The 19,247-nt window shown below is 41.6% G+C and overlaps 1 protein-coding gene across 1 annotated transcript; it reads left to right on the forward strand.

Annotated features, from left to right (window-relative positions):
- Positions 1-16: 16 nt before the first annotated feature.
- On the forward strand, positions 17-17,580 carry LOC149281212 (vomeronasal type-2 receptor 26-like). Its single transcript, XM_089499557.1, has 7 exons — positions 17-147; positions 4,878-5,169; positions 7,834-8,206; positions 12,905-13,071; positions 14,935-15,165; positions 16,442-16,565; positions 16,676-17,580. The coding sequence occupies exons 1-7, from the start codon at positions 17-19 to the stop codon at positions 17,578-17,580; spliced, it is 2,223 nt and encodes a 740-aa protein (XP_089355683.1).
- The last annotated feature ends 1,667 nt before the right edge of the window (positions 17,581-19,247 follow it).

Genomic DNA, 19,247 nt, shown 5'->3' on the forward strand with positions numbered 1-19,247 from the left:
TCTGCACGATGCGTCTATGGTAGAGCGTCGGCGGAAGTGGCGGGCAGCAGCAAAGGTTGTCTATGCGCACCACGCAGACGTCCACAGGCTGCCCCCACTAGACACCAGGGAGACTGGAGCACGGTGGACGAGTCTGGGGAAACATTGGTAAGCAGGACTCTATAACTGTATAATAACTGTTTAATAAATAAATTTTTTCTTTAAAATAACACCAAACTATAAGGGTGTGGCCTATAATCGGGCCAATACGGGATATATATATATATATATATATATATACACAAAAGATAAAGAATGTAACGCACTCACTTGACTGGAAGCAGTTGCAATATGCCCGGGTGCTAACAATCCAAAAAGTATATACAGCAAGTCAATACATTTTATAAAAAGAAGACCCGCGGAGTGCATCAACTGTATTTGATATATATATTACAATAAATAATAATTAAAAAAACAAAGTGAGATAAGTGATGTAATTGTGACATTACTGGCATTGATAAGATGTTCAAGAGTCCCTAACCACTGCACTGATACAATAAATAAAATAAAAAAAAATTGTATAAAAAAAAACAACAAAACTTACATCCCATTGCCCTGAAATCTAAAAGGTATAACCCCCTGCCCCCGTTCACAACCCCCATACCCGTTAAGCCATAAGTATAAAAAATACTACCCTATAGGGTACTACATGTAAATTCCTCCAGGACTTGAGGTACCAAAAACCCCTGGGACTGAAGGAGTTAAAGGCCTGAAATATAACTTGGTGGGGTGAAGCTTTTGACTAGCCTGGCAGCTAGTATTTGTTAAGTTAACTCTTTCACATCCTCCCTCCAGTCACAGGCTGACTTGGAGACTGGCAACATGTACGAAGGTAGTAGGGCCCATGCTATAAGTACTTTCCATCCCACCAAAAACCAAACCCTGTCTACCCCAAATAACCACAGACACAGTTGTATAACAACAGGTCACAGCTTTATTAACTCAAACATCATACTGTATTAACCTGTTACCAAACATAACTTTCATCCCTTACAAAAAAATTACTGCAGTTTTTCTGAAGTAATACTGCAGTTTTTTGGACATGAAAAAACTGCAATACTGCACTTTTACTGCAGTTTTACTGCATTTGTACTTCACTGTACTGCAGTTTTACTGCACATTTACTGCACTTTTTTTTTTATATTGCAAACCTACAGTTGTACTTCAATGTACTGCAGCTTTATTGCATTTGTACTTCCGTACAAAGATAACTGCAGTAAAACTGCAGTAAATGTGCAGTAATACCGCAGTAAAAGTGCAGTATTGCAGTTTTTTCATGTCTAAAAAACTGCAGTATTACTTCAGAAAAACTGCAGTCATTTTTTTGTAAGGGAATACTATCTACACAAACCATTAATTGCTAAATAACTTAACCCAACCTAATACTGTACAGAAACCTTGCCAGCCCCCTTTCCAGGCTTTTACCACCAATTTGTAATTACCTCCCCCCATTAAGTATGAAAGTTCCATACCAACTATTACTAAGCACCAGCCAGCCTTAAACTCAGTGGGCATAATCAGCCTTACCACATAAGAGGTGAGGGGAGGATTGAGACCCGACATACCAACTGCAACACTAACTGCCGCCTGCCCCAACCATATTTTGCCTTTGGCTTTTGGCTTGCTTGTTCTTCACCACCTCGTGAGTCCTATTTACTGTCTCTGCTACGTGGGTCCAGCTCTCCTGCGTTCCCCAGGGCCCTGCCTAACATACAGTCCCTGACCGGCAAGGACATGCCACCCGTCATGACCACGTTGTTGGTCAACAGGTCACCAAAAGGGTGCCAATTATCCCATGAGGACACTCCACCCCAACCACACGGACAAGCAATAAAACAGCACTCACGCTGCTCTCATGTTAGTGTACTCACAGTTTTATCCCCCAAATTGTTTCCTGCACCTCTGGGACTTTTGAACTTTGGCACCTGATAACAATCATTGGCTGATTGGACCAATTAACTCTTGGGGGATACCCCAAATACCCCAGAGTTGGAACTCTCCAGAAAAGTAGTGATGGGTAATTCAGATCAGTAAAGTGAATCGGTTAATTTTGAGTGATTCAAATGAATGAATGCATTCATGAGCCAATTCATCAGTTCACTCAATGTGAGGCACAGTAGTTACTGCTTCCCAGTCCCTCCTTGCAGTCACACTAACGATTGGACCCACCCCTTTCATTATAGTCAATGAATCCCCCTACTCAGCAACTAAACTCACAGTAAGGACAAGATTAATATTTTGGGTGCTGAAAATTAGGGGAGGTGGGGGTTAATTTAGGGGCACTTATGGTTAATAGGGTCTTTAGGGTTAATTTCATGGTGAGGACTGAGGGGTTAATTTAATATTTAATATGGTTAACTTAAGGTGCAGTTAGAGGTAAAGGGGTGCAAACTAAGGGGAATCTAAATCCTGGGGGCAGTGAAGATTAATCCTGTATTTAGTTATAAAAGTCTAATTGTGTTCGATTCAGAGTTGCTCTGAACGATTCAGTGAGTCAGTGAATTGATGACTCATATTTAATTTCTGTGTCTCGACCATCTTTTAACATAAAGGCCAATAAACAGACAACCGAAACATATTTATTTGAATTCTTATTATTCATTTGTACTTTTTGCTATTTGGAAAATAAATGACTATTATAATTGTACTGAACTTTTAACTGTACAGAATAATTGTACACTTTGTTATTTAGCTGTGAATTCGCTTGGTGATTGATCTCATGTGCACATTAGATATTTGGAGAACAGGCCAAATTTGTGATTCCCAACACAGACGAATGAGCTAAATTCAGAATGCTGGTAAATGTAATACGCTTTAGTGTATAAAACAAGGGCACCGGAGTCACTTTTAATTCATTTACAGGAGACACAGACTGCATCTCACTATGTACTGAAACATGCAGCTGAACCCTGCACACATCATGATATTCTGTATTATTATGGGATATGTTGCATTGTCCAGAATAATTATATTTAAATCTATGACTGGATTGTCTTCATTTAGTCTGTTACTGATTATGTTTGGTCTGTGTTTGACACCTTGCAAATCTGCAACAAAAAACTCAGAATCAGCTTGTAAATTACAAATAAGGCAAGCATTCGATGACTATGAATATTATCAAGATGGAGATGTTATAATCGGAGGAGTGTTCACTGTACATTCGTCTGTGGAGCATTACCAATTTACAAAAGCACCTCTGGAGCACATGATCTGTATGGCGTAAGTTATCTTTACTATCTTTTTTTTTATTATTCAGTTATACAGATTTTGGTGGCTAGACATGGCACCACCATCCCTAGGCAGCCTATTATGACACCTAATTGTTTGGCTTCAGACAATAGGTACCCCTCCAGACCTGTTGTAAGCAGAGGAAAGACACAAGGTGTGTGATCAGTTAGGAGGTCAGAGATGTCCTTACTCACTTTACAAGGGAGTGAGAAGTTCTGTTGGCACTTCAGGAGGAAACGTGTAATACAGAGTTTTGCCAGAAAGGGAAAAAAAAGGGCATTGAAAATTCTGATCTTTCAGCTCTGCCAGATACTTCACATGTATGACTAAATGCAGTTAGAAACATTATTCCTAGTACTGTAATAATTATTCAATTACATATAAAAAGATATTCATAATTTTCAGGGAATGTTTAATTGTCATATGACTTAAAAGTAGACTAATAGTTTTTTTAATGGAAACTCGAAAAGTTTTTTTAATGTTGAAGTGTGTTTACAGATTAAAATAAGCAAATTGTAAAAAAAAATGTATTGAAGCCTCAGCTTGTGTCTATATCAAGGACACATGTATCTTAACTACTTTATCTCAAGATCTGCATTATTATTCCTCATCTCTCCCCTTTTGTTAAGTTGCTATTTGTTGTTGATTGTTGTTTATGACTTTAGAAGGGGGGGCATTAGAAGATAATGCTGGTTCTTTCACTCTGATCCTAGTTTCCATTAGGTGAAATTTTTATAACAATAATATTTCGAAATTAATTAAACAGCTTGCCAAACAAAAGGTAATTTTAATTAATTAAGTTAATTTTGACACAGTTGGAGACAGTTTCCTGCAACAGCACAGAGGTGAAGGGGTTTACAAATTACAAACATTTACAACATTTCTATTCTTTACCATATTTTCCTATTTCTCTCTGTGCACCCACACATATTAAGGATTGTTCTATAAGGATGGGTAGGAATCTCTATATATTACCCACCATTTTGTGTGAATAAAACTATTTTAACAGATTTGTATTGTGAAATGCCAGGTTATTATGCCTCTCATCCCTTTTTATCTCATATCTGAGTTACTGGGAAATTAAATTTATGACCTTTCTTATAGCCAACAGATTGAAAAGTCTTCTTAATAAGTCTTTATATGATATGTCTAATATTGGCAAGGTACGTAAGAGACTGGACAGGAGGTCCGCATTGTCCAAATCTACTTTTGTTTATTTATAAGGCCAAGGACTGACTAAGGTCTGAAGTCTCTACATCAGAGGCAGACTTGATGGGACGAATGGTCCTTATCTGCCATCATATTCTATTTATTTGTCTCCCTGTAAAATGCTTTTGTGCCATATCTCCAGCATGAATTTAAATTATGCCTCATTTTTCCATCATACAAAAGAGGTTGTATTATAGGTCTTACAAGTTATTTATAAAAAATAAAAAAAAACATCCACAGAGTGGCAGCAGTACCTCTTTACTACCAATTTCTAATCTTACACACTGTAATAATGCCTATAAACTGTTTGCCACTGGCGAAGAATGAGAAGCATTTTCATTTACTTACATGTGATTTGTGAGACTAATTGTGTACAAATGTTAAACCTTACATCTCCATAGGCCTTTCTACCTTTTGTACACGCATGTCCGTATCTTTCTTTTTGCCGTTGAACAAATTAACAAAGACACAGATATTTTACCAAATATCACGCTGGGATACCATTTTTATGATTCTTGCTTAGATACAAGGAAGGCGGTAAAAAGTGTTTTACAAATTTTGTCTGGACCTGGGAAGACTGTCCCCAATTATTCCTGTTCTGAACGTGGGAAGGTGGCTGGTTTTATTGGAGATCACTATTCAGTCACAACTGTGCCCATAGCGCAAATACTCGGGATATATGGTCATACACAGGTGAGTCCATTCAAATCTAATCTAATTAAATACCAGTCTTTTTCTCTACTAATGGCTGCGCCTTGTAATTACCGAGATTAGAGAGTTTCTTTGTCTGTCTAACCGGTGAAAAAATACGGCACAGACATAACTTCTAGAACTGAAAAGTATTTGCTTTGCCAGGGATATCACATGGGAGTGCTAATGCAGGCTCCGGTCTGCTTTCAAGGAAAGGCCTCGGGGGGGCCATGGTGACCACAGGTTAGAGCCTCTTTGACCTAGCATAGTAGACCTTGTAATTTCATCAAGCTACTTTAATCGGAGGTAGGTACAACAATATAAAATGTATTGGCCATTTTCACAAAAAAAGAGGGCTGGCAGAATTCAGAACATACAGTGGTTAACGGAATATACAGTATGTAGTGTATTCAAGGTTGATGAACTCTTACACCAAGGAGTAACGATGTTACCAATAATAATATTTTAAGTGCAAACACTGTAATATAGTGTTTAAATAAAGGTGCAACAAGTGATGACAAAAATAGCCAAAGTGTTGCGCACTAAATTTGTGAAAATACAATAACACAAAAACATTTCCTTTGAAAGTAATTTGTGTCTAGTAGTCCTTACAATGGTCTTGTAATGCAGCCAATATTGGGGAGCCAGTGGAGGGACTCGCAGAGAGGTGCGGCCGATGCAGAGCGTCGGGTGAGATAGATTAGTCTGGCAGATGCATTGAGAACAGACTGGAGGGGGGATAGTCGGGAGAGAGGGAAGCCGGTGAGTAGGTTGTTGCAGTAGTCTAGACAGGAGATTACGAGGGAGTTGATTAGTTGTTTTGCAGTGCTGGCAGTCAGGAATGGACAAATTTTGGAAATGTTGCGTAGTTGGTTGTGGCAGGATTTAGAGAGTGCTTTGATGTTAGGGTTAAGGCAGTGCTGGAAAATAATGGTGGCCACACAAAATATTGACACTTTGGGTCCAATTTGGACAGGCTGTGCACTCTTTACAATGTAGCAGAGTGTAATTTCTTCAGTGTTGTCACATGAAAAGATAAAACTTTTGTGAGATACTATATGTCCCAGGGCAGGCAAAATAAATATTCTTTCAAAAGCACTATCCAAAACCTGGTGGGTTATGAAGCAACGTATTTAGGGAATGTATTTAGATAGTATTTGGTACTATATCTGTACCAAAGATCCGCTGTGGCCCCCGACAAATGGGTTCACCTTAGCCAGAGGTCTCCCCGTCTCCAGACCCCGAGAAACGCGCCAATAGGGAACCTGAATGAAGAATTTTCCATCAAAATCCATTGTCCACTAGTGTTTGTAGAATAACATGAGCATCACAAAGTTTTGAATACTCCAGGCCGAGTAGGGTGGAACCTGACAGAAAGAGGCACAACAGTCTAGATAAGATGTTTATCTTCATAATGTTAATATAGCCTGTATATATAGCGAAATGCAAAGGAGAAGGGATAAGCAGGAGAGCACTCAGGAAGAACACTCTGTAGCTGGTAGAACATTCAAGCGATGAGACTGGAGAGAGGAGGGCTTAAATGTCTGTCAGTGGGAGTTTCTCACTTGGATTCCAGCCCCTCCCTCTTTGGTTCCTTAGTATAGGCAGAGAGGGGGGGCTTTCTCCCTTTCTGACATGGCCAGCCATCCTGCCCCTTCTGAACCAGGTGTTCCTGCAGAGCGACGAGGATCCTGGGGTCACAGGGACGGGTGAGTAACCCTCACATTGTGTACTCATGCAGCCAGGAGCTTGACATACTCGTAACTACCTTTAACTCCTGGAGCCTCCCCAGGCCAAGTTTTGGCTTCGGGAGTTAAAGGTCCATACGAGTGACTGTATTGGTCACAGTGAGGGACCATATTTTCACATATTTTGTGTGCAACACTTTGGCTTTTTTTTGTCATCACATGTTGCAGCTGCCCTTCATTGGTTGATGCCAGTGTAGGCCCCTGCCAACGACCAATAGAGTCGCTCCTACAAACTGATAAATCCTGAAGCCGGGAGACCAATGGTCTTCCCAGGCCAAGTTTTGGCATCAGGAGTTAAAGATCCATACGATCAACGCTATTGGTCTCTCCAGGCCAAGTTTCTCCGAGGTGTACCTTACCCTGCCCTTTCCCAGGGAGATTAAAATGTGAGTCCCCCTGGCAAAGCGTATAGCAAGGTATACCTCAGAGCAACTTGGGAGAGACTAATAGGCAGCTACCCTTCATCGGTTGATGCCAAAGGAATTTCCTGCCAGTGGTTGCTCTTATGAACCTTTAAAATCCTGGCGCCAAAGCTGTTGCATATTGTTACCGTATTAACCCCTTTTAAAAAGTGGCCAATAGAGTCGCTCTTATGAACCTTAAAAATCCTGGCGCCAGCGTTTTGTTACCGTATTAACCCCTTTTAAGAAAACAAGAAAACAAAAAAACAAAGAAAAAAAAATGACCCCGAATAACGTACACATATATATGCCGGAAAGAACACAGGCGAATATTCATGGAATACGAAGGGGTTTTTTTCATGAAGACTTGGCCAGCAAGTCTAGTTGCTATATATTTTCGTACAAGAAAGAAAATCCAGTGTTTTACAGAGATAAATATTGCCTGTTCCTTGTTCAAATGTAGAACAAATTGTGATTATCAGATGTTACAAATGATATAATGTTTTCATATTTTGTAGATCAGCTATGGAGCCACAGATTATTCATTAAGTGATCGACGTGTCTACCCGCACTTTTTTAGGGCACTACAGAATGAACATGTCCATTTATTAATAATATCCGACCTTCTGAAATACTTTGGCTGGACCTGGGTTGGAATATTTACATCGAATGATGACAGTGGAAATCAACAAAGCCTTATTTTAACCAAATATCTCAATGATCAGGGTATTTGTGTTGCCTACACAATACATAGCAACAAGGGCATCAAAAACGATTTACATCACATCAGTGAAATTGTTAGAAAATCTTCTGCTCAAGTTATTGTGATTTGTGGAGCCTTAACATATGCTTCTATTAGCACACTGCTTGTCTTAAACGATGTTTTTCACAGTAAGACACTAATTCTTCCCCCTTCCTGGGCTTCAAAGGAAGAAGTATTTCTGGCTAATATGAGCACATTTAATGGCAGTTTGGGTATTGAACTCTTTCCTATATTTTATTCTGGAACAGAAAATTATTTCAATGATATCAAACCCTCCAAATTCCCAAATGATGAACTACTTGCAGATATTTATTCCCTACATTTCCAATGTTTATCTTTAAGTTCATATAAAATGAAAATATTTAGTTTTTTTTATGGAATGTCTTTTCGTAACTGTACTGGAAAAGAAAGCTTGGGTAAACTTGGAATGGATTTATTTACCGGTGTTTCACCACGAGTGCATTTTGCAGTAAATATTATGGCCCATGCTGTGGAAAGCATGAATTTAAATACTGCGCCTTATAGAACAGAAAAAAGAACAAATTTCAAACACCAGGTAAATATTAGATAGAGACTATATGAGGAATTTTTTGTTATTCTTATAATGAACATATTGAAGACGTCATCAATCGCAATATTCAACAATATGCACTTAATTGATTACAAATATTAGAGAACATAGAACATTCATAAAACAGTCGGGTTACTTCTCTCCAGAGGCGTATATAGGGTATGGCAGCCATGGCACGTGCTATGGGCGCCATCTCAAGGGGGGTTAAAGTGATAAGGGAGGGAGGGAGGGGGTTAAAAAGTGATAAGGGAGGGAGGGGGTTAAAAAGTGATAAGGGAGGGAGGGGGTTAAAAAGTGATAAGAGGAGGGAGAGGGGGGTAGAAAGTGATAGGGGAGGGAGATGGGGTAGATATAAGTAAAGAGTGTGCATTAATGTGTGGATGCATTGAGTGAATGAGAGAGAGCATGAGTTAATGTGTGAATGCATTGTCTGAATGAGGGAGAGCATGAGTTAATGTGTGGATGAATTGTCTGAATGAGGGAGAGCATGAGTTAATGTGTTGATGCATTGAGTGAATGAGGGAGAGCATGAGTTAATGTGTGGATGAATTGTCTGAATGAGGCAGAGCATGAGTTAATGTGTGGATGCATTGAGTGAATGAGGGAGAGCATGAGTTAATGTGTGGATGCATTGAGTGAATGAGGGAGAGCATGAGTTAATGTGTGGATGAATTGTCTGAATGAGGGAGAGCATGAGTTAATGTGTGGATGCATTGAGTGAATGAGGGAGAGCATGAGTTAATGTGTGGATGCATTGAGTGAATGAGGGAGAGCATGAGTTAATGTGTGGATGAATTGTCTGAATGAGGGAGAGCATGAGTTAATGTGTGGATGCATTGAGTGAATGAGGGAGAGCATGAGTTAATGTGTGGATGCATTGAGTGAATGAGGGAGAGCATGAGTTAATGTGTGGATGAATTGTCTGAATGAGGGAGAGCATGAGTTAATGTGTTGATGCATTGAGTGAATAAGGGAGAGCATGAGTTAATGTGTGGATGAATTGTCTGAATGAGGCAGAGCATGAGTTAATGTGTGGATGCATTGAGTGAATGAGGGAGAGCATGAGTTAATGTGTGGATGCATTGAGTGAATGAGGGAGAGCATGAGTTAATGTGTGGATGCATTGAGTGAATGAGGGAGAGCATGAGTTAATGTGTGGATGAGTTGTCTGAATTAAAGTGTGAATTAGTGACTGTAGACTGTAAAAGTGTTTGTGTATCATAGATGTATAATTGTGGAAGGGCAAAGATGGCACTAGCAGGAGGTTTGAGCCTTGGGGACCAAGATGGCACAGGCAGGGTGTATATGGGACAAAGATGGCACTGGCCGGACTGTTTGGGGACAAAGTTGACTTGTGCTGGGCTATTTGTGGACAAAGATTGCAAATCTTATGTGTGTAATCTGGGTGCTGGTCAGGTTCTATGTGGGCAGTGTGGACGCCAGGGCTGGCTTTGGGGTGTGCAACCTGTGATCTATGCCTGTAATTTAGGGGTTTTTAAATATACCTTTAATGCCGTGTTTTTATGTGAATTCCAATTGATCTTTACCTGCAAAGCTGGGTTTTTGTGTTATTCTGTAGATCCATATCTGCTATGCTATGTTTCCATACATTATTTATGTGTACCTGCAAATACAGGGTTAATATGTCTTATTCAGTTGATCTATACCTGCGATGCTATGTTTCATATATTATTATTGTATACCTGCAAATACAGGACTTGTATGTCTGATTCTGTTTATTTGATATATACCTTCAGTGCTGAGATCACAAGTGAATTTCAATTGATCTGGGTTTGTGTGTTGATCTATACCTGCTATCGGCAGCAGGGACTAATATTTATATATATATAAAAAAAATTTACATGAATTAATATTTACTAGTAAAACTTTTTTTCCTATAGGGTAGTCTTATATTCAGGCTTTTTGTTTTTTTCCTAAATTAATATTTAGATTTTGGGGGGGTCGTCTTATAATCAGGGTCGTCTTATAATCGAGCAAATACGGTATTTAATTTTCTGATTTCAAGGAGTGGATGAAGAATGAGCTCCAGTCCACTTTTCAGCAGATCCGATCATCGGTTTTGGATTCTTTGCCCTAGCCTGAGACATCCTGTCTTGATCCTTTGCCTGGGTTCCGGTCTTTGGGTCACAATCATGGTTCTTCGGGCTTCAAAAGGGACTGGCGCCTGGAGGAACCCGAATCTGCGGAAGAGGGGGAGCTCTCTAAAGAAACCTTTCCACCAGAAGAGGTGGACAAGCTGGTTACTGCTGTGAGGGCCGCTCTAGACCTGGAGGAAGAACAGACTGTTTTTTTTCTAGGTTCTTGTAAAAAGCCCAAGGCTTTTCCAGTCCCTGAAGCATTGAAGTCTATTATTACTGACCAGTGGAAGGCTCCTGAAAGAAACCTAACCATCTCCAAAAGAGTCTCAAGGCTGTTCCCTTTTCCAGAAGATTTCTCTGAGCTGCGTTCATCTCCCAAGATAGATGCTCCAGTGGCCAGGGCCACTAGAAGATCCGCTATTCCCTTGGAGGATTCCTCTCATTTCCTGGATCCCATTGACAGGAAGGCAGAGGGAGCAGCTAAGAGATCTTTTGAGGCTTCAGCGAAAGATCTGTTCAGAAAGGAGTTAAAAGTTCTGTTGCCACATTTTCGTCCCAACCCGTTCAGGGCATCCAGAGGTCAGGATTCCAGACCCCAGTCCAGATTTCAGGATAGGCCTTATGGTTCCAGATTTTGGCCTTTCCATGGTAGAGGCAGCCCTTCCTCCTCTAAACAGGAGGACAGGGCTTCAAAGAAAGCATGATGCCAGAAACATTGTGGTAGGGGCAGGGTGATGTGTTTTCTTCATCAATTTTTTGTCTGGATGCCTTGACCCTGGGAAGAGGTGTTTACGCCCACATCTTCATTATTCCCAAATCGTCAGGAGACTTCAGACTCACCATAGATCTCAAGTTTCTGAGCCGTTTTGTGGCTTACAGGAAGTTCAGGATGGAGTCTATCAAGTCCACCATAGAGCTTCTTTCCAAGGGAGATTTTCTCGCTACACTCGATCTTTAGGATGCCCATCTTCATGTTCCCATCAGGCAGGAGTCACAGAAGTTTCTTCAGGTGGACAACATACAAAATGGACTCTTCATTTCCAGTTCCAAGCTCTTCCTTTTAGTCTTGTTTCAGCTCCAAGAGTCTTCACCAAACTGCTGTCTGCGATTGTTTCTTCCCACCAGAACGATTCCTTTCCTGGGGTTTATCCTGGATACTTTCTGTGAAAGGATCTTCCTGCTAGGGGACAAGATTCAGAATATCACCAGCTATACCCATTTGATTTTATCCAGACGTCTCTCCAGCCTGAGACTGCTCATGCGCCTTCTGGGAAGGATGGTGTCTACGAGGCCTGCCCTGGCATGGGCCCTTCTTCATATATGTCCAGTACAGTATTTCATCCTGGGGACATGGGGTCGATCCATTCCAGCCCTCTCAAGAAAGGTTGCCATTCCAGCCAGTGTTTGTCTTTCCCTCAGATGGTGGCTTCAGGTGAAAAGACAGAGTTCAGGTCTGGTTTGGACCGAGCCTGTTTTTTGTCAAACCAGGAACGTCGTCTTCATATCAATGTGCTGGAACTTCTGGCTGTCTAGAAGGCACTCCTTTCTTGGCTATGCTGGTTACGGGGAAAAGCAGCGCGAGTACTGTCGGACAATCGCATGGTGGTGGCTTTCCTGAATAAGCAAGGCGGCACAAGGAGTGTTCAATTGGGCTCTCTTTTTCAGAAGATCGGTAAGTGGGCCGAGTTCTATCTCTCCCACCTTTCGGCCGTGTTAATTCATGGGAAGAAGAACATTACCGCATATTTTCTCAGCAGAATATCTGTTCTTCAAGGATAATGGAGCTTGAACACTGCATCATTTCTGCAAGTCACGAGAGACTGGGGTATTCCACAGATCGACCTCATGGCGACGGCAGCCAACAGGAAACTGCTTCTGTTTTATTCCCTGTCATCGGCGGGCCGTCCATTAGCTCTGGATGCCTTTTCCCAAGCTTGGGACTTTGATTTGGGTTACATCTTTCCCCCTCTTCCTCTCATCACCAGGGGTTCTCCAAAAGATCAAAAGAGACAGATACCGAGAGATCCGAGAATAGCTGCCGACAAAAGGATTTGGTACCCAGGGTTAATCCGCCTGTCCATAGAGCCTCCAAAGAAGTTGTGGAACAAGCCAGACCTGCTCCTTCAAGGGCCTGTACTCCACCCGCTTACTTTAAGTTGTCAGCGTGGCTCCTGAGAGGGAGAGATTCATTCAGGCTGGTCTCTACGAAGAGGTGGCTGAAACCATGATGAAGTGCCGGAAGCAAATTACCAACCTCCGGTATGAGAAGATCCGCAAGTCCTTCTCCTCCTGGTGTGCTAACAGACAGCTCCAGCAGGATAATGTCTCCAGCCACCCTGAAGGTCCATGTGGCAGTTCTTAGCGCTCTATCAAGTAAACAGTTAGCTGTTCACCTTTGGATCTCTCGTTTCATGTAAGCTATCTCTAGACTTTGTCCATTCAAGAGGCCCCTGGTGCCAGGCCTGGACTGGGACAAAAAATAGGCACGGGCATTTAAGCCTGAGCAGCCCATTTTTATTTATTTATTTATTTATTGTTAAATCCCACCCTTCATGTACCATCTTTGCATTTACTCACTCATTCACGCAAATCATTAACACATTCATTAATGCAGTCTCACAAATCATTCAAGCAATTCATCCACACATGAATTCATTAATTGTCATACGCATTCACACAATTCATCCACACATTTATTCATTCATTCTCATACGCATTCACACTACCCCCTCTCCCCATCTTATCTGCCCCTTCTCACTGTGTTCCCCCTTTTCACTATGTACCCACTTCCCAATATGTACCCTTTCTCACTATCTATCCCCTCTCCCCCTTTCTCACTATCTAACCCCCCTCTGCCCCTTCTCGCTGCACCCCCCCTCCCTCACCCTACTTACCTTGTTGCCGGAGCAAGCAGCAACTGCGACCGGGCCCACGGCAGGGCCGGATTGATTTAGGGGACGATGGAGCTGCAGCTCCAGGCCCCTACCTTAAAATAGGCCCAGTCAGGACTGAACTGACTGGGCCTATGCGGCCTCTACGGCCGGATTGACGCTGAGCCCCTTAAGCCCGCCGCAACTGCGACCGGCTCCCCCACTCTAAGGGGCCGGGAAGCCCCCACCAGGGCCGGCCTTAGGGGTCTGGGGCCGCATAGGGCTTAAATTAAAACATCGGGTGTTTTTTTTTTAACTTTATTTAACATCCTCCATGTTAAATAAAGTAAAAAAAAACCTGAATATACGTCCATCGCGCAGACCTTCCCCGGCTGTCAGAGATCAGAGTTCCCACGTGCTCTACACGCTGCCCGGACTACACACCGGGGACTCAGAAGCACCGGTAAGTTTGGAGAGGGGAGAGGGAGGGAGTGTTAAATGGGGGGCATAAGGCATTTCTGGAGGCAGAGTGCTCTGTGAAATGCCTTTTAAACCCCCTTAATGCCACTCTGCCTCCAGAAATGCCTTTTAACCCTCTATACGCCACTCTGCCTCCTGAAATGCCTTATACCTCCCTATATGCCACTCTGCCCCATAATATGCCTTTTAACACCCTAAATGCCAGAGTGGCATATAGGGGTATAAGGCAATTCTGGAGGCAGAGTGGCATTTAGAGGGTTAAAAGGCATATCATGGGGCACAGTGGCATAAAGGGGGTATAAGGCATTTCTGGGGCAGAGTGGCAAGCCAGGGGGCAGATGTGCATAACTGGGGGGCAGGTTGAAAAAAAAAGGAAATAAAAACAAAATATTTTTGTCAATCATAGCTTTTATTAAAAAAAAAATTGTTCACATAGTTTACATGAATTAACATTTACTGGTAAAACTTTTTTCCTATAGGGCCGTCTTATATTCAGGCTTTTTCTTTTTTTCAAAAAATAATATTCAGATTTTGGGGGGTCGTCTTATAATAGAGCAAATACGGTATATGTGAACATCAATAAATGTTGCTAATATGTTTAGAGTGATACGCATGGTAGCATTCATATTAATGTTGGTGTGCTGTTATGGGTAAATAAGGTTAAAAGTTTGCTTGTTTCCGAGAGCCCAGTTGTCTTGAATGTTGCAATTCCCAATGACTACAGCCCATTCACAAAAATGGTCACAGCTGTTTGCAATTTCATTTAATATACATTTTACTTAAAATTATTATATTATTATGACTTATCTAAACACATTTTTTACTTTCTTTAAAAGATATATCATTATATCAAGAATACAGATTATATACGGGGCTCGAACAAACCAGTGCCTGTTTTTGATCAAAATGGTGAATATGTTCGCCCTTACATGCTTACAAATCTGAAATTCACATCTGATTCATTAAGAAATGACAGTCATGTAGGCCTGTATACTCCATGGTATCCAAGTGGTCAGAGACTTAATATTAACACACATGGGATGATATGGAAGACCAACAACAACGAGGTCAGAAATTTTTAAATTTTTAATAACCTTGTTGCATTTTGAAAAATTTGCATCCTGCTTCTGTTTTAAAAATTGTCTTAGTCTTATGTTGACTTTTGATCCCTATAAAAATGTCCTCCGTGCTCCTCACTCTTTAAAGCAGGGACGGATATCCTTTTTTCTGCCAAGGGCCATTTGAATATTTATAACATAATTTGTGTGTCATACAAAATTATCAACTTAAAAATGAGCCCCACATTGTTTATTTATCCCACAGACAGCCCTCCCTTTAGTAATGATTTATGTGATGCCCCATTGCCCCCCACACCCTTGTGTATTGCCACAATCCAGCTCCACATTGTATATTTATTCCACCATAAAGTCCCCCTTTTAGTACTGATTTATGTGATGGCCCCAGCCAGCACCCCCTTGGGAACTAATGCCCCCACGCCTTTGCATATTGTCCCCAATCAGCCCCACATTGTGTATTTATGCCATCCAGTAAACCCAGACCTGCCTAGCACCCAGACTGGAAGCACAGTACTTCACATTTGCCCCCAAACATCCCTACCTCAAGCAGCATCCCTGTGCCCCCCCCCTTACACATCAATGCTACCAAACACATACTCACTCATTCACAAATATTAGTTCACGCATTCACAGATACTAAATAATTCCCTCACCCACAGGTACTCATTCACATATACTCACAAATTCACAAATATACCCTCATTCAGATATTCATTCACTCAATCAATTACGCATACGCATTCATCCACCCTCCTCTATGCTCTTATCTGAACTGAAGATCTCTCTGTGCCGCTCGCAGACTTCTGCAGGGGCCTGCTGTTTCCCTCTGTGTTTCTCACACTCTATACCAGCAGTGTCTCTTGTACCCAGGGGAAGCAGGAACACGGTAGAGTTATGTGACGCAACTCCGCTGGGTTCCAGCACCCCCTTGGTGGCACAATAGCCGTTCCACGCACACAGGTAAGCAGCAGGCCCCTTCGGAAGTGTTTGTGGGCAGGCCAATGATTTTGTAGACTTTATATGGCCTGCGGGCCGGACGTTCCCCACCTCTGCTTTAAAGAATCAGAACCAGTAAACCATTTCTTGTTTTGTAATAAATAGTGATACCAGATTCACTTTTTTTCCCATATGCCTCATTGTTTCTTCTTCTCAATCTGAATGAATCTTAACCATACTGGAGCATTGCAGTCTCTAACAAAGACCCAAAGATGTACCTGCTAATTAATTAAAGATGTACATGCTAATTAATTCATATTTGTTTGTTCAGATTCCACGATCTCAATGCTCAAATAATTGTTTACCTGGTCAGAGGAAAGTCCAGTTATTTGGAATACACTCCTGCTGCTACGACTGTGTTTATTGTTCAGAAGGAGAAATATCAAACGTTACTGGTATGTTAGAACTGCACTGAGTACTGAATCATTGGAATATTAAAATATTAACCTATAAACAGACTATTGCTCTATATTGCTAACAATATATTACTTATCACTTTTTACAGACAGTGACAATTGTTTAAAATGCCCAGTAGATGAATGGCCAAATGAGAAAAAGGATCGATGTATTCCCAAAGTGGTGGAATTTCTATCCTATACAGACGATACCTTGACTGCAATAATGGCATCTGTCTCAGTTTTCTTTTGCTTAATTACTCTGGCAGTACTGAGATTGTTTATTTTACACTGGAATAAATATATTGTTAAAGCTAATAACAGGAACCTCAGTTTCATCCTCCTTGTTTCCATAATGCTGAGCTTTCTCTGTGTGTTTCTGTTCCTTGGACGGCCAGTGGATATAACCTGCATACTCCGTCAAACCTCCTTTGGAATCATCTTCTCCGTAGCTGTGTCTTCTGTGTTGGCCAAGACTATCATGGTCTGTATCGCTTTTAAAGCCACCAGACCTGGCAGCAAGTGGAATAAATGTATCGGAGTCAAACTGACAATTTCTATAGTCTTGTTCTGCTCATTTATTCAAGTTCTAATTAATATCTGTTGGTTGCTTATTTCACCTCCCTTTCAGGAGCAGGACATGCACTCTTATCAGGGAAAGATCATCATTCAGTGTAACGAAGGCTCAGTTATTGCCTTTTACTCTGTCCTGGGCTATTTGGGGATCCTGGCAGCTATGAGTTTTATTATAGCTTTTTTAGCCAGGACATTACCAGACAGTTTTAATGAGGCCAAGTACATCACTTTCAGCATGCTGGTGTTCTGTAGTGCTTGGATTGCAATGATCCCGGTGTATCTGAGCACCAAAGGGAAATACATGGTGGCTGTGGAGATCTTTGCCATATTAACCTCAAATGCGGGACTTTTGAGCTGTATATTTTTCCCTAAATGTTACATAATCCTTTTTAGGCCAGAAATGAATAGTAAGACATGTATGTTAAAGATTACTGATTAACAGTTTCCTGCCAACATATATGCTGCTTCTGGAATCCTATGTTATCATTTTCTGATTAATGGAGCTATTCTTGAAAACATCAACATGAATTGGAAAAAATACACTAAATGAAATTATACACAGGAGCATGCATCAATCTAAATGTTTATAGATACCTTATTGTATAGAGACTAGAACTACTTCACAGCATTTAGCATAATTAAAGTAATTTTTCTCTATTGCCCTTGTTCAGGGCTGTCTTTAACGTGGGGGCAATAGCGGCAGCTCCCCTGAGTCCATTCCTTACGGGGGGCGCAAACAGAGCCGGTCCATACATGGGTCTGCTAGGTCAATGGGACCCAGGCGGTATTTTGATAGGGGCGGCAATCACAGGTACCACCCTGCCAGCTCTCCCTAGAAGTGGACTGAACTGCCAGCCTCTGGAGGAGCAGGGCCGGTTGGGGAGATCATGGATCTCTCTTTAATCAGCGCAAAATAAAGGGAGCACGTCACTCCTCTATTTCACAGCTCCCTCACAAAACTTGCTGGCTATTGATGCTGAGTGCCGGGATATGATGTCAAATCTCAGCACTGAAGCCGCACACACAGCGATGGAACACTGAAACAGAGGTCTGTAGGAATTGATCTCACGCGTCCACCACAAGACTTAAGAAAGGTAAAATATGGGGAGAAAGGAGAGATAATGAATAAGGGGAGAGAAGGGAAAAAACTGAGAAGATAATGAGAAGGAGGAGAGATGGGGGAAAGGGTAAAGATAAAAAGAAAGACGATAGATGTAGATTAAAAAGTATATTTATAAAGCAACACAGGGATAAAGAGAAAGGAGGGTGATTTTGACAGATGAGGAGAAAGATGGGGAGTAAAAGGAGAGAAAATGAGAAGGGGAGAGATAAGGAGAAATGGAGAAAGAAGAGAGATGAGATAATCCTAAATGCTGTTAGATTTAATCTATTTAAAAAAATGTATGTGGGGGACAGCATTTCATCCTTGGACCCAGGCAGCACAATGTCTTGGGCCAGTCCTGGGCCAAAAGCAGCTGCCCCTTGAGCCTACAACAACACCTGAGAGGATTGGAACTCACACATCCGTTTCGGCCACACTATTCATTCACTATGTGATCTGCATTTTGTTGTGCTCTTCCCATGCCCTGTGCATGTGTCATGTGGACGTATCGCAAAAAGTCACGTTACAGTCAGAGGAAGGGAAGATTGCACTAACTCTGACAGTCTGCTCCTAATCTGCAAGGGCAGTGCAGCAAGTATACGTGACCCCTGCATTGAGCAACCCCCAGCCGCATTTACAGTGCCCCCACCAGATATCATATTTAGTGAGTAAATGTGTGTATGGATTTAAGTGGAGATACCTTACTGGCCACTTTATTAGGTACACCATACTAGTACTGGGTTGGACCCCCTTTTGCCTTCAAAATTGCCTACATTCTTCGTGGCATACTTTCTACAAGGTCCTGGAAACATTCCTCAGAGATTTTTGTCCATATGGACATGATGGTATCACACAGTTGCTACAGATTTGTCGGCTGCACATCCATGATGCGAATCTCCCGTTCCACCACATCCCAAAGATGCTCTATTGGATTGGGATCGGGTGACTGTGGAGGCCATTGGAGTACAGTGAACTCTTGTCATGTTCAAGAAACCAGTTTGAGA

The sequence above is a fragment of the Sceloporus occidentalis genome, unplaced genomic scaffold (assembly GCF_023333645.1).
Source record: "Sceloporus occidentalis isolate IW3139 unplaced genomic scaffold, rSceOcc1.0.p SCAF_137, whole genome shotgun sequence".
Lineage (NCBI taxonomy): Eukaryota > Metazoa > Chordata > Lepidosauria > Squamata > Phrynosomatidae > Sceloporus > Sceloporus occidentalis.